Genomic DNA, 12,399 nt, shown 5'->3' with positions numbered 1-12,399 from the left:
CTCTTTGACTCCGATCACTAAGCCAGTTACGAATCCATCTAACAGTTTCCTTGTCCATTCCACACTTGGTCATTTTTTCAATAAGGATTGTATGAGATACTTTGTCAAATGCTTTACTGAAGTCAAGAAATACTACCGTATATCTACTGCATTTCCCTGATCCACCCAGTCAGTGATTTTGTCATAGAAGGAAATTAAGTTAGTCTGACATGACTTATTAGTTACAAACCCATGCTGGCTCTGGTTAATCACTTCATTCTCATCCAGGTACTTGTGTCGCGGGCGGAGGAGGGGACGCTGCGCTCTCCCACTGCTCGGGTCTGGCTGCTGCTGCTCGGTGGTGGCTCGAGCGGTGGGCCGGATCCCGGGGACTCGAGCGGCGCTCCTCGCCCGTGAGTGAAAAGGGTGGGGATTGCTTGTGGGGATTGGATATTGTCCGTGACGCCACCCACGGTTGTGGTGATATTGGTGACACCACCGCTGCTCTGGACGGGGATCCCGGGAGCGATGACAGGGAGCAGCCTGGACGTTAGTTCTCCCCTCCGTGGGTAGGGGGTTGGTTGGTTGTCCCGGGGCCCGGTGATGGGGGTTTGGGGTGTGGTGAGGTGCAGGGTCGCGGGGGCAGCGCTGTGCCGCACGGCACTGTGGTACTCACTCAGCCAATGATGAGGACATAGTTCTCGGTAAAACACACAGCTGGATGGACGGGTCCCACAGACGGCTGCGGTGTTTCTCCTCCCGGCAGGTTGATGGTGACTGCCTTTCCCTGCACCTGTGTAACGTGTACGGTTCCAATGGGTTCCCACCGGTAACCCGCTCCCCCAGCTTGGATGGGTGCTGAAGGAGCCCCTTTTGCCCGCAGGCTCTGGCACTGGGAACTTTAGCCTTGGCGGTGACTGTGTTTCCCTCTCTCGGTTGGACTGTTGCCTTCTGACGGGACTTGGCTGCTGGGAAACCCAAGAGGTTCCCTTCGCTAACGAATTTGGCAAATTCACGGCGACTCCTAGCCTTGCCGGGGTCCGTAAGCCCCTGCCGGATGGTGCTGGCTTCTCTTTGCGTACCGGTCCGGTACCGCCGGGCCACCGCCCGTCCACGGTCCTTACGGTTAGCTCTAATAGGCCTCTCCTGCAGACGGTCACCACCGTCTGCCAACCTTGCTGTGTGCCTGGGCCACACACCCGGACCAACTTCAGGCTGCTTAACTGCCACTTTCCTCCTTCCACTTTCACTTCCAAACTCTAATCTGCCTTACTTTTCCCGCCTCCAGGACTGTGAACTCCTCGGTGGGCGGGACCAACCGCCTGGCCCACCCCTTGGTGTGGACATCAGCCCCTGGAGGGAGGCAACAAGGGTTTGTGTCTGACTTCGGTGTGCCTGACCGGGAGTGTGGGGTGTGTGGGTGTTGTTCTATGACGTCCTGGCTTGTCCAGGGTGCCACACTTGCATAAATGTTGTTTAATAATTTGTTCAAAGATCTTTCCTGTTATGGAAGTCATCCATACCTTCCATACCAGGATGATTTACAAGTCTCTTTATCTGTATCACTTTTAAAAACCTTACAAGTATATCATGGAGGGAAGGTAATGTATACGGGGTGGCTGGGATTTTAATGACATCTATATAAGAAAATGTATGTTATATACTTGTATTCTATTGTGGGAAGAGTAAAATCAACAGTGAGCCTAAAGGCCCCGTTACATGCTACGATTTATCTGACGATATCGCTAGCGATGTGACACGCCCAGATCGTAGCTACGATTTGCCGAGATCGCTCATAGGTAGTTTAGTAGTGGTCACACGTACACATCTCACAAACGATGTAACATCGTTCAGCGATATATTGTTTGACCAAGGCGGTCGTGTGGATGTTATTTGTCGTTGGCAGGGTGTTAAACGTAGCAATATGTCTGCTGCGTTCCAAACAACGAACAATATTTTGATAGTGAACGACGTGTCAATGATCAACGATTTTCAACCTATTTGCGATCGTTAGGAGTCGCTCGTAGGTGTCACACGCAACGACGTCGCTAACGATGCCGGATGTGCGTCACGGAAACCGTGACCCCGACGACATATCGTCAGATAAATCGTAGCGTGTAACGAGGCCTTAACTGGTTAAAGGGGTATTCCAGCATGCATCATTTAGAGGGAACCTGTCACCAGATGTGACCCTTGTAAACTATGGCTACGATGAGTAGGCCCTTTTCTATTCAGCAGCATTCAAGAATATTGTATATAGGTGCCCAAGCTGACCTGTATAATATAAAACCCATTTTATTATACTCACTTGTGGGGCGGTCTGGTCCGATGGGCATTGATGGTCTTGATCCAGCGCCTCTTCTCTGAGAGCGATCAGCATCCTCTTTCCCTGCTTCATGTGGATGACCCGTGCTACAGTATGTCATCCAGTGTCCTCCATTGAGCTCCTGCGCACGCGCACTTCTCTCTGCCATGCTGAGGGCAGATCAAGATATTGTAATGCGCATGCGGTCTTTGACTTTTCCCCAAGCCTTTGCATTATGGTTTTTTGCTTTGCCCTCAGCATGGCAGAAAGACGTGCCCATGCGCAGCAGTGTGATGGAGGACACTATGTGAAGGACGTACAATGTGTCATTCACAAGAAGCAGAAAAGGAGGACAGGAATCACAAGGAGGCACCGCATCAAGACCAGAGACGCCCATTAGACCTGAAATTAGCCCTCAGTTTTCACTAGCTAGTGGTAGAAATTAGTTCCTATGATGTTGTAAGGAAGTAGATGGGTGAGAAGATGCATGTAGATAGTGCCTTATAGATTGTTTGTAAGTATCATCGACATCTGCTGGCCTGAAATAAGATGGAAGTAATCAGAACCTTCAAGAGCAAAGTGAGATATTGGAGGAGACGTTAGGTAAGGTGGCACAGTTACTAATTGTAAAAAGCTCAGAAATATAAAGAAGGGGAGGAATTGGCTCCTGGACCTGTAGCAGGACGGTCGTGTGATCAGTGGAGCAAGCTTACAGCCATAGCCCCAAGACTCAAGATCCGAGAGGAGATCCAAGACCAGATCCTGGAAAAGACCTGTGACCAGATCTGAGAGGATATCTGAGACCAGATCCTGGAAAAGACCCGTGACCAGATCTGAGAGGAGATCCAAGACCACATCCTGGGGAAGACCTGGAACTGGATTCAAGAGGGGAATCTGAGACCAGACATTGGAAAAGATCCTTGACCAGATCTAAGAGGACATCCAAGACCATATCCTGAGTAAGACCTGAAACCAGAGTCGAGAGGAGATCCCTTACCTGATATTGGAAAAGACCTGTGACCAGATCATAGAGAGGACCCGACCTGACATAGCCAGAGCTAAAAGAGAGAGAGGAAACCCAGCAGTAGCAGAGGACCGTCTATGTGAGCCATTACTTCCTATGCCGACTTATGGTACTAAGTGGGTCCTGGGGCCGCGCTTCGGCAAACACAGGCATTCAGCGTGCTGAGTGTGAGACGTAACCCACCAACTTGGACTTGTGACCCAGCGGGCGGTGTCGTCGACCCCTTTTAGGGCCTGTGTGTTGTATCGTATTATGTAGATAGTTGACAATGGTGACGTGTCCCAGGTTGGGGAATTAGGCATAAGATATTGTTGACGGTAACCGTTATTTAATGATAGAAGTAGAATAATAATGTGCAAATGGTATTGTGTTCACATTCTGTGCATTTTTATTACTATATCCTTTATTGTCACACAATCTGTTTATTGCCACCAACTGTGCTATCCCCTTACCTTTTCCTTGTTTATATATACAGTTAGGTCCAGAAATATTTGGACAGTGACACAATTTTGGCGAGTTGGGCTCTGCATGCCACCACATTGGATTTGAAATGAAACCTCTACAACAGAATTCAAGTGCAGATTGTAACGTTTAATTTGAAGGTTTGAACAAAAATATCTGATAGAAATTGTAGGAATTGTCACATTTCTTTACAAACACTCCACATTTTAGGAGGTCAAAAGTAATTGGACAAATAAACCAAACCCAAACAAAATATTTTTATTTTCAATATTTTGTTGCAGATCCTTTGGAGGCAATCACTGCCTTAAGTCTGGAACCCATGGACATCACCAAACGCTGGGTTTCCTCCTTCTTAATGCTTTGCCAGGCCTTTACAGCCGCAGCCTTCAGGTCTTGCTTGTTTGTGGGTCTTTCCGTCTTAAGTCTGGATTTGAGCAAGTGAAATGCATGCTCAATTGGGTTAAGATCTGGTGATTGACTTGGCCATTGCAGAATGTTCCACTTTTTTTGCACTCATGAACTCCTGGGTAGCTTTGGCTGTATGCTTGGGGTCATTGTCCTTCTGTACTATGAAGTGCCGTCCGATCAACTTTGCGGCATTTGTCTGAATCTGGGCTGAAAGTATATCCCGGTACACTTCAGAATTCATCCGGCTACTCTTGTCTGCTGTTATGTCATTAATAAACACAAGTGATCCAGTGCCATTGAAAGCCATGCATGCCCATGCCATCACGTTGCCTCCACCATGTTTTACAGAGGATGTGGTGTGCCTTGGATCATGTGCCGTTCCCTTTCTTCTCCAAACTTTTTTCTTCCCATCATTCTGGTACAGGTTGATCTTTGTCTCATCTGTCCATAGAATACTTTTCCAGAACTGAGCTGGCTCCATGAGGTGTTTTTCAGCAAATTTAACTCTGGCCTGTCTATTTTTGGAATTGATGAATGGTTTGCATCTAGATGTGAACCCTTTGTATTTACTTTCATGGAGTCTTCTCTTTACTGTTGACTTAGAGACAGATACACCTACTTCACTGAGAGTGTTCTGGACTTCAGTTGATGTTGTGAACGGGTTCTTCTTCACCAAAGAAAGTATGCGGCGATCATCCACCACTGTTGTCATCCGTGGACGCCCAGGCCTTTTTGAGTTCCCAAGCTCACAAGTCAATTCCTTTTTTCTCAGAATGTACCCGACTGTTGATTTTGCTACTCCAAGCATGTCTGCTATCTCTCTGATGGATTTTTTCTTTTTTTTCAGCCTCAGGATGTTCTGCTTCACCTCAATTGAGAGTTCCTTTGACCGCATGTTGTCTGGTCACAGCAACAACTTCCAAATGCAAAACCACACACCTGTAATCAACCCCAGACCTTTTAACTACTTCATTGATTACAGGTTAACGAGGGAGACGCCTTCAGAGTTAATTGTAGCCCTTAGAGTCCCTTGTCCAATTACTTTTGGTCCCTTGAAAAAGAGGAGGCTATGCATTACAGAGCTATGATTCCTAAACCCTTTCTCCGATTTGGATGTGAAAACTCTCATATTGCAGCTGGGAGTGTGCACTTTCAGCCCATATTATATATAGAATTGTATTTCTGAACATGTTTTTGTAAACAGCTAAAATAACAAAACCTGTGTCACTGTCCAAATATTTCTGGACCTAACTGTAAACCATTATTGATTCAGTTACCACTGTGTCCTCATTGTCTGCGCTGTTGCATCCCCGCACCTGTCAACAATGTCTCCCATACACAGCGCACACAGGCATGAGGGATTCCAGCTCTCTTGTCTCTATGTAATAACACATTTTCAGACGCAGCAGCAGCATGGAGGACATTATACCGCAGTGCTGAGCAGTGTAACTGTGAATCCAGCTCTGGGGAGGGGGGAAAAAAACACTTACTAGAAAGCAGCATTACCATCGTTGTCTGTATTTCTGCCCTTCCTCTCAACGCCGCTGTAATTTCCCCGGTGGTGGAGCTGAAGAGAAATGGAACATTTACTGCCAGGTTTCTCCACGTTGCATGCGATCACTGGAGATACCAAAACATGGACGAAGAAAGACCAACACAGACATGACTTTGTTTTGTCCATCTAAAAAAAAGGACTGCAACTAGATCCGTTTTTTTAGCATTGAAGTCTATGGAAAATGTTTTGTTTACTGGATCGGTTTCAGTGCATGATTACTAGACATGTGAACTTTTAGAGGAAAGCTTCGCTCTCACTTGTTTATAAAAATGGTGATTGCAATCCGACAAAAAATCATATTGCCCCGCACTAATGTTATTTAATGAGGTCGTGTTCATCGTCCTGAGACCTCATAGACTTTGATCTACGAAATTGAGGAACGTTGTGAGAACCTCTGGACTATGTTGGACCTTGGACCATTGTTTTCGAATAAATTGGTGAAAGCCGAACAGTCTCTTGTTTTTCTTTCAGCTTTACATTTGTGGACTATCTCCAAATCTATGGACTACGGCGGACCTGCATGTTTTGTTTTGTTTTTAATGATAATTGCTTCAAAAAAGTCGGAAAGTGATTTTTCAAATAAACTTTTATTGTGCATGTTTTTTTGCTTTTACTTACTGGGTTAGTAGTGGGGGTGTCTGATAAAGACCTCTCCATTACTAACCCTGGGTTTGATGCCAGCTGACATTACACAGCTGACATCAATCCCAAAAATCATTACCCCGATTGCCACTGCACCAAGGCAATCGGGAAGAGCTGGGCAAAGCTCTAGAATTGGCACATCTAATTGATATGCCACTTCTGGGGTGGCTGCATGCTGCTATTTTTAGGCTAGGAAGAGTCATATAACCATGAATCTTTCCAGCCTGATAATACCAGCCCCCAGCTGCCTGCTTTACCTGGTTTTCAAAAATAGGGGGGAGGGGCCGACGTAATTTTTTTAAATTATTTTTTAGGTTAAACCAGGCTAAACACCCTTTAGTGCCCCATATAAGACCGTAAAGGGTGCAAGTGTACAATATGTATGGAGGCTGGTAAATTATATATCTGCAGGATATCTATCTATTTTAACAATCTCCTCTATCTAGTATCTGTCACACTCGCCGCCGGATGATGGTACTGTGGCAAGCAGAAGTGGACCCACTGGACCACAGGGGGATCCCGGGCTTACGCTTTTAGTGGGAAGGGCTTGACTAAGCACCCACCACAAAGCGGACGCCAGGTGCTACTCCCAGGGCTTAGGACTTTGACAGCTGACCCCCAGTGCAGGGGAGGACACAAGAGTAGACAGGGCTGAGTATGAAGTGTACACTGGAATCATGAGGGCAGTAGAGGCGGATGGCATGGTCAGGACAAGGCTAGGACCACCAGAGTGGCCAAGTCAGGAGGCACAGCTGGGACAGATAGGCACAGTCTTTGGTGTGGTGAGGGCCACCAGGATAGCTGAGACTGGAGGCACAGCCGGGGTGGAAAAGCACAGTCTCTGCTGTGGCAAAGGCCATATAGCTGAGGTTGGAGGCACGGACAGGCAGGGAAGCCAACAGTAGTACAGGACAGACATGGGGACCTGACAAACTAGATAGCTGGAGTACTGGACACTGACTAGCTAAACTAGGGTGTTGATCAGGCACCTCCCCTAGTGGAAGCTTGCCCTAAATACCCAGTGCCTCTCAACAGTAGATTGGGAGGCGCTTCCTGGAAGTGGCACGCTATCCCTTTATGAGAGGGCAAGTCTAAGCCATTTTACACCCCCATAGGCAGCATACTGTGATTTTTTTTTCCTTAGCCCAATTCTAGATGAGGAAAAACTCACAGATGGATGCGGCCTCATTAAATATCATTTGTGCGAGTGCAGTACTGATGACTTAGGGCCCACAGAAGAAGGGAGATTTTCCTTTTACCTGCTCCGGTGATGGTTCATTTCACACTTGTATCCACCAGTAAAAACCATAGAAGAGTATCAAGTTTTTATTCTAGAATACAAGGAATTAATTGGAGAAACAGACACATACTGTATTTTATTAAAACAATCTAGTGGGGCCCATTTAGCAACATGTTACACTTAGGGCCAAGTTTTCTTTTTTGGTTTCAAAACTTTCTTTGTGAGCCGCGGGCCCAAGGTCGGTGCTCGTTCTCGCAGAGTGCAGTAGGAAATTAAATAAACTCCTTCATCCAGAGTCCACAGAGTAGCACTGGGTGGTGAACATGAGCCAAGAGAGCCAAGAAAGACGTCTACACCATCGCTTGACTGACGAAAACAGTCCTAGGGGGGGTTTAGGCGATGACACAGCCACCTTTCTCCTTGAATGGGTTCTTGTCTTCGGGAACCCCCTTTACAAGAGGGTCTTCTCCAGAATTACCTTCAATATAAGTCTTAATTTCTTCACACATTTTGGAAACCTTAATAGAAAAATAGATAATCAAGGTCAGGTTGGTGAAGGAAAGCCTTCCTAAATGGGTTGTTATCCTTAATTAATCTTCATTAGTGATGGGCGGACTCATAGATAACCGTGACTGGCGGGTCTAACCGGCTTAAAAAAAAAAAATTCCGGCTCAGCATTTTTCCCAGTTATCTGAATGGATGCCGATCCACATATAAGTCTATTGGGACCAGAATCCGGCAGTTAAAAATGGTGGTAGAAGGGATATGGGTATAGGAACAAGCGCTTCATACTTACCAAGGCACCGTCACGACTATAACTGATTCCAGGCCGCTCATTCACTTCCAGGGCCGCTCATTTACCTTCATTGCATATGCACCGCTTTCCCTGCCCACCGGCATTTGTGATTGGTTGCAGTCAGACGCGCCCCTAAGCTGAATATCCGCGTGTCAGTTGGCTGCTTCCAATTACAAGCGCTGTGGGCGTCTAACATGGTATAAAAATAAATAAATTAAATATTTGGGTCCCCTCATATTATGATACCCAGAACAGATAAAGCATACGGCTACAGGCTGCAGACCCAAGCCATGTTCTTATCGTGGCTGTGCATCAAACTAAGAGGAACCGCATGCAACTTTTTTATTTATTTAAATAAATATTCTTTTTATTCTCTTCTATTTCCTTCTTTTTTAAAAAAGCATGTGGTCCCCCAAATTTTGATAACCAGCCAAGATAAAGTCTGACAGTTGGGGGCTGCTATTCTCTGGTTGGGGAGACCCATGGTTATTGGGTCTTCCAGTCAAAAATAGCAGCCTGCAGCTGCTCAGAATTGCCATACCCATTACATGTGACAATTCCAGCACTACATCTGAAGCTCACAGCGAGTGCCATATGACCGCCCGCTGTGAGCTGCAGGCAGAGACTGAGTGAAAAAAGCGGCGTGCGGTTCCTCTTATTTTGATACACAACTAAGATAAGCACACGGCTGGGGACTGCAGCCTGTAGTCCTCTGATTTATCTGTGCTGGCTATCATATTATGGGGGAACCCTAGGCCAAATATTTTATTTATTTATTTATTTATTTTACACCACGATATTGACCCGTAGACCGGGTGTGTGATTTGGGAGCAGTCAGACGCTGTTACACAATCACAGACGTCAGGACTGCCTGTGGGCAAGAAAAGCAGTGCATATAGATGAGCAATGATGAGCGGCCCTGGAAGTAGAATGAGTAGCCTGGAAGCAGTTACAGCTACGCTGGAGTCTCGGTAAGTATGACGTGCTGCTTGCTTCATTCTTATTTTCATTATTTTTCCTTATTTTTTTGTATCACCCGAGTTCTGGATCATTAGCCGCAATTCCTTGAGAATCTGAGTTTCTGGCACTCGGGTACATTTGAAACAGCGCGGATACGGACTTTTACAGTGGGAGTCCGCCAATCACTAGTCTTCATAAACAGTCAATGCAAAATGGAAAACTTTACCCAGACTTTACTAAGTCTCCTATGTCACACTCACAGAGGACAGCTAAAATATAGGGTAAGAGGTGAGGGGGATTATCAGAGTTCTCAAACTTGTGATCGCATGGTCAACTGTGCCCAAGGGGACTATTTGCCCCCCACCAAAAAATGTATAATTTTTTTATTATACTTGGTCACCAATATTTCAATTCTCTAGTGCAAGTTTAAAGGGAATGTGTCAGCAGGTTTTTGCTATGTAATCTGAAAGCAGCAATGTGTCACTTACGAGGTTGTGTTTTGCTATTTTAATAAAATCAGTGTTTTATCAGCAGATTATCACTACAGGGCTAGGTGTCTTTTGCCTCCTGGTCCATCCACCACACCACTGTTTAGCAGTTTAATGTCAATATACAGTGTACACAGAAAGCTGTCAATCAGTGATATGATCAGTGATGTGGGAGGGGTTATACAGTCAGTGGTGTGGGAATGGTTATATACAATCAGTAGTGGTGGGTGGGGTAATACACAATCAGTGATGTGGGTGGGGTTATACATAATCAGTGGTGTGGGCAGGGTTATATACAATCAGTGGTGTGGGTGGGGTTATACACAATCATTGGTGTGGGTGGGGTTATACACAAGCAGTGGTGTGGGCGGGGTTATACACAATTAGTGGTGTGGGTGGGTTTATACACATTCAGTGATGTGGGCGGGGTTATACATAATCAGTTGTGTGGGCGAGGTTATAAACAATCAGTGGTGGTGGGTGGGGTAATACACAATCAGTGATGTGGGTGGGGTTATACATAATCAGTGGTGTGGGCGGGGTTATACACAATCAGTGGTGTGGGCGGGGTTATATACAATCAGTGGTGTGGGTGGGGTTATACACATTCAGTGGTGTGGGCGGGGTTATACACAATCAGTGGTGTGGGTGGGTTTATACACATTCAGTGGTGTGGGTGGGGTTATACATAATCAGTGGTGTGGGGGGGTTATACACAGTCAGTGGTGTGGGGGGGGTTATATACAATCAGTGGTGTGGGTGGGTTTATACACATTCAGTGGTGTGGGCAGGGTTATATACAATCAGTGGTGTGGGTGGGGTTATACACATTCAGTGGTGTGGGCAGGGTTATATACAATCAGTGGTGTGGGTGGGGTTATACACAATCAGTGGTGTGGGCAGGGTTATACACAATCAGTGGTGTGGGCAGGGTTATACACAATCAGTGGTGTGGGTGGGTTTATACACATTCAGTGGTGTGGGTGGGGTTATACATAATCAGTGGTGTGGGAGTGGTTATACACAATCAGTGGTGTGGACAGGGTTATACATAATCAGTGGTGTGGGCAGGGTTATACATAATCAGTGGTGTGGGCGGGGTTAGACACAATCAGTGCTGTGGGCGGGGTTATACACAATCAGTGGTGTGGGCGGGGTTGTAGACAGTGGTGTGGGCAGGGTTATACACAGTGGTGTGGGTGGGGTTATACACAATCAGCTGTGTGGGCGGGGTTATACATAATCAGTGGTGAGGGCAGGGTTATGCACAATCAGTGGTGTGGGCAGGGTTATACACTGGTGTGGGCGGGGTTATACACTGGTGTGGGCAGGGTTATACACAGTGGTGTGGGCGGGGTTATACACATTCAGTGGTATGGGCGGGGTTATACATAATCAGTGGTGTAGGTGGGGTAATACACAATTAGTAGGGGCGGGTGGGGTTATACACAGTGGTGTGGGCAGGGTTGTACACAATCAGGGGTGTAGGTGGGGTTATATACAATCAGCGGTGTGAGCAGTGGTATACACAATCGGGGTATTTGTAGAGTTATATACAATCATTGGTGGGGTCAGGGTTATATACAGTCAGGGAGTGGGTGGGGTTATATACAGGTCAGCATTGAGAGCTCTGCTAGCTCCGCAGCAGAGAAAACTGATTCCATCTAATTGCTGCACCCAATATACTAAGTGACACATTGCTAGAATCAGTGTCTCAGCCCCTACGTCATCCTGCTTTCAGATTACATACCAAAAACCTGCTGACGGATTCCCTTTAACTGCTTCCTATATCTCAGCTTCCTGGACACTTATAAGTACGACATAGAAGGAGCTGTGTATTGTTTTTCCATATTGATGTAAGGCACTTGCACTGGATGTGATCGCTGAGATCAGAACACCATATCTGTCACCATTTCAGAAGAGAATTTCCAATAATGACAAAATTCTGCCCTGATTAAGAATAAATGTTCCTGTCTATGGCCGCGTTATATCTGACAATGGAGAATGCACTCCAGATATTTCAGATATCCATGAATACAATGAATACAGCCGGAGCTTGATAACAGACTAAGAACAATGGCAACAGAAACAATGTATCAGAGCCACTGCTTTTCCTGTGACCTGGTTTAACATATGTCACAAACAGGATAAGGATTGAGCAGGGTAATAGGATTGCAGGTATGGCTGTCATAATCCACACCATAGGCTGTAATATCCAGAATAATCTGCAGTTTAGGAATAAATTAGCAAAATATTTTATCTTTACTAACAACAATATTAAACATGGATTTTATATTCATTAATATACAAATGTCAAGGTGTTCATCTATATCTATCTATCTATCTATCTATTCCTCTATCTATCTATCCCTCTATCTATCCCTCTATCTATCTATCTATCTATCTATTCCTCTATCTATCTATCCCTCTATCTATCTATCTATCTATCTATCTATCTATCCCTCTATCTATCCCTCTATCTATCTATCTATTTATCTATCTATCCCTCTATCTATCTATCCCTCTATCTATCCCTCTAT

At 45.7% G+C, this 12,399-nt stretch overlaps 1 protein-coding gene across 3 annotated transcripts in view; it reads right to left on the bottom strand.

The window, feature by feature from the left end:
* Nucleotides 1-7,697: 7,697 nt before the first annotated feature.
* Nucleotides 7,698-12,399, bottom strand: part of GNGT1 (G protein subunit gamma transducin 1) — a 99,668-nt gene continuing 94,966 nt past the window's right edge. For all 3 annotated transcript variants that reach the window (XM_075316852.1, XM_075316853.1, XM_075316851.1), the window contains one exon: nt 7,698-8,133. In XM_075316852.1, coding sequence (XP_075172967.1) covers nt 8,008-8,133 — 126 coding nt within the window. In that variant the 3' untranslated portion in view covers nt 7,698-8,007. The remainder of the gene's footprint in view (nt 8,134-12,399) is intronic.

This window comes from Anomaloglossus baeobatrachus, chromosome 6, assembly GCF_048569485.1.
Source record: "Anomaloglossus baeobatrachus isolate aAnoBae1 chromosome 6, aAnoBae1.hap1, whole genome shotgun sequence".
Lineage (NCBI taxonomy): Eukaryota > Metazoa > Chordata > Amphibia > Anura > Aromobatidae > Anomaloglossus > Anomaloglossus baeobatrachus.
Note: the sequence above shows the minus strand (reverse complement) of the source record. Positions and strands in the feature narration are given on the sequence as shown.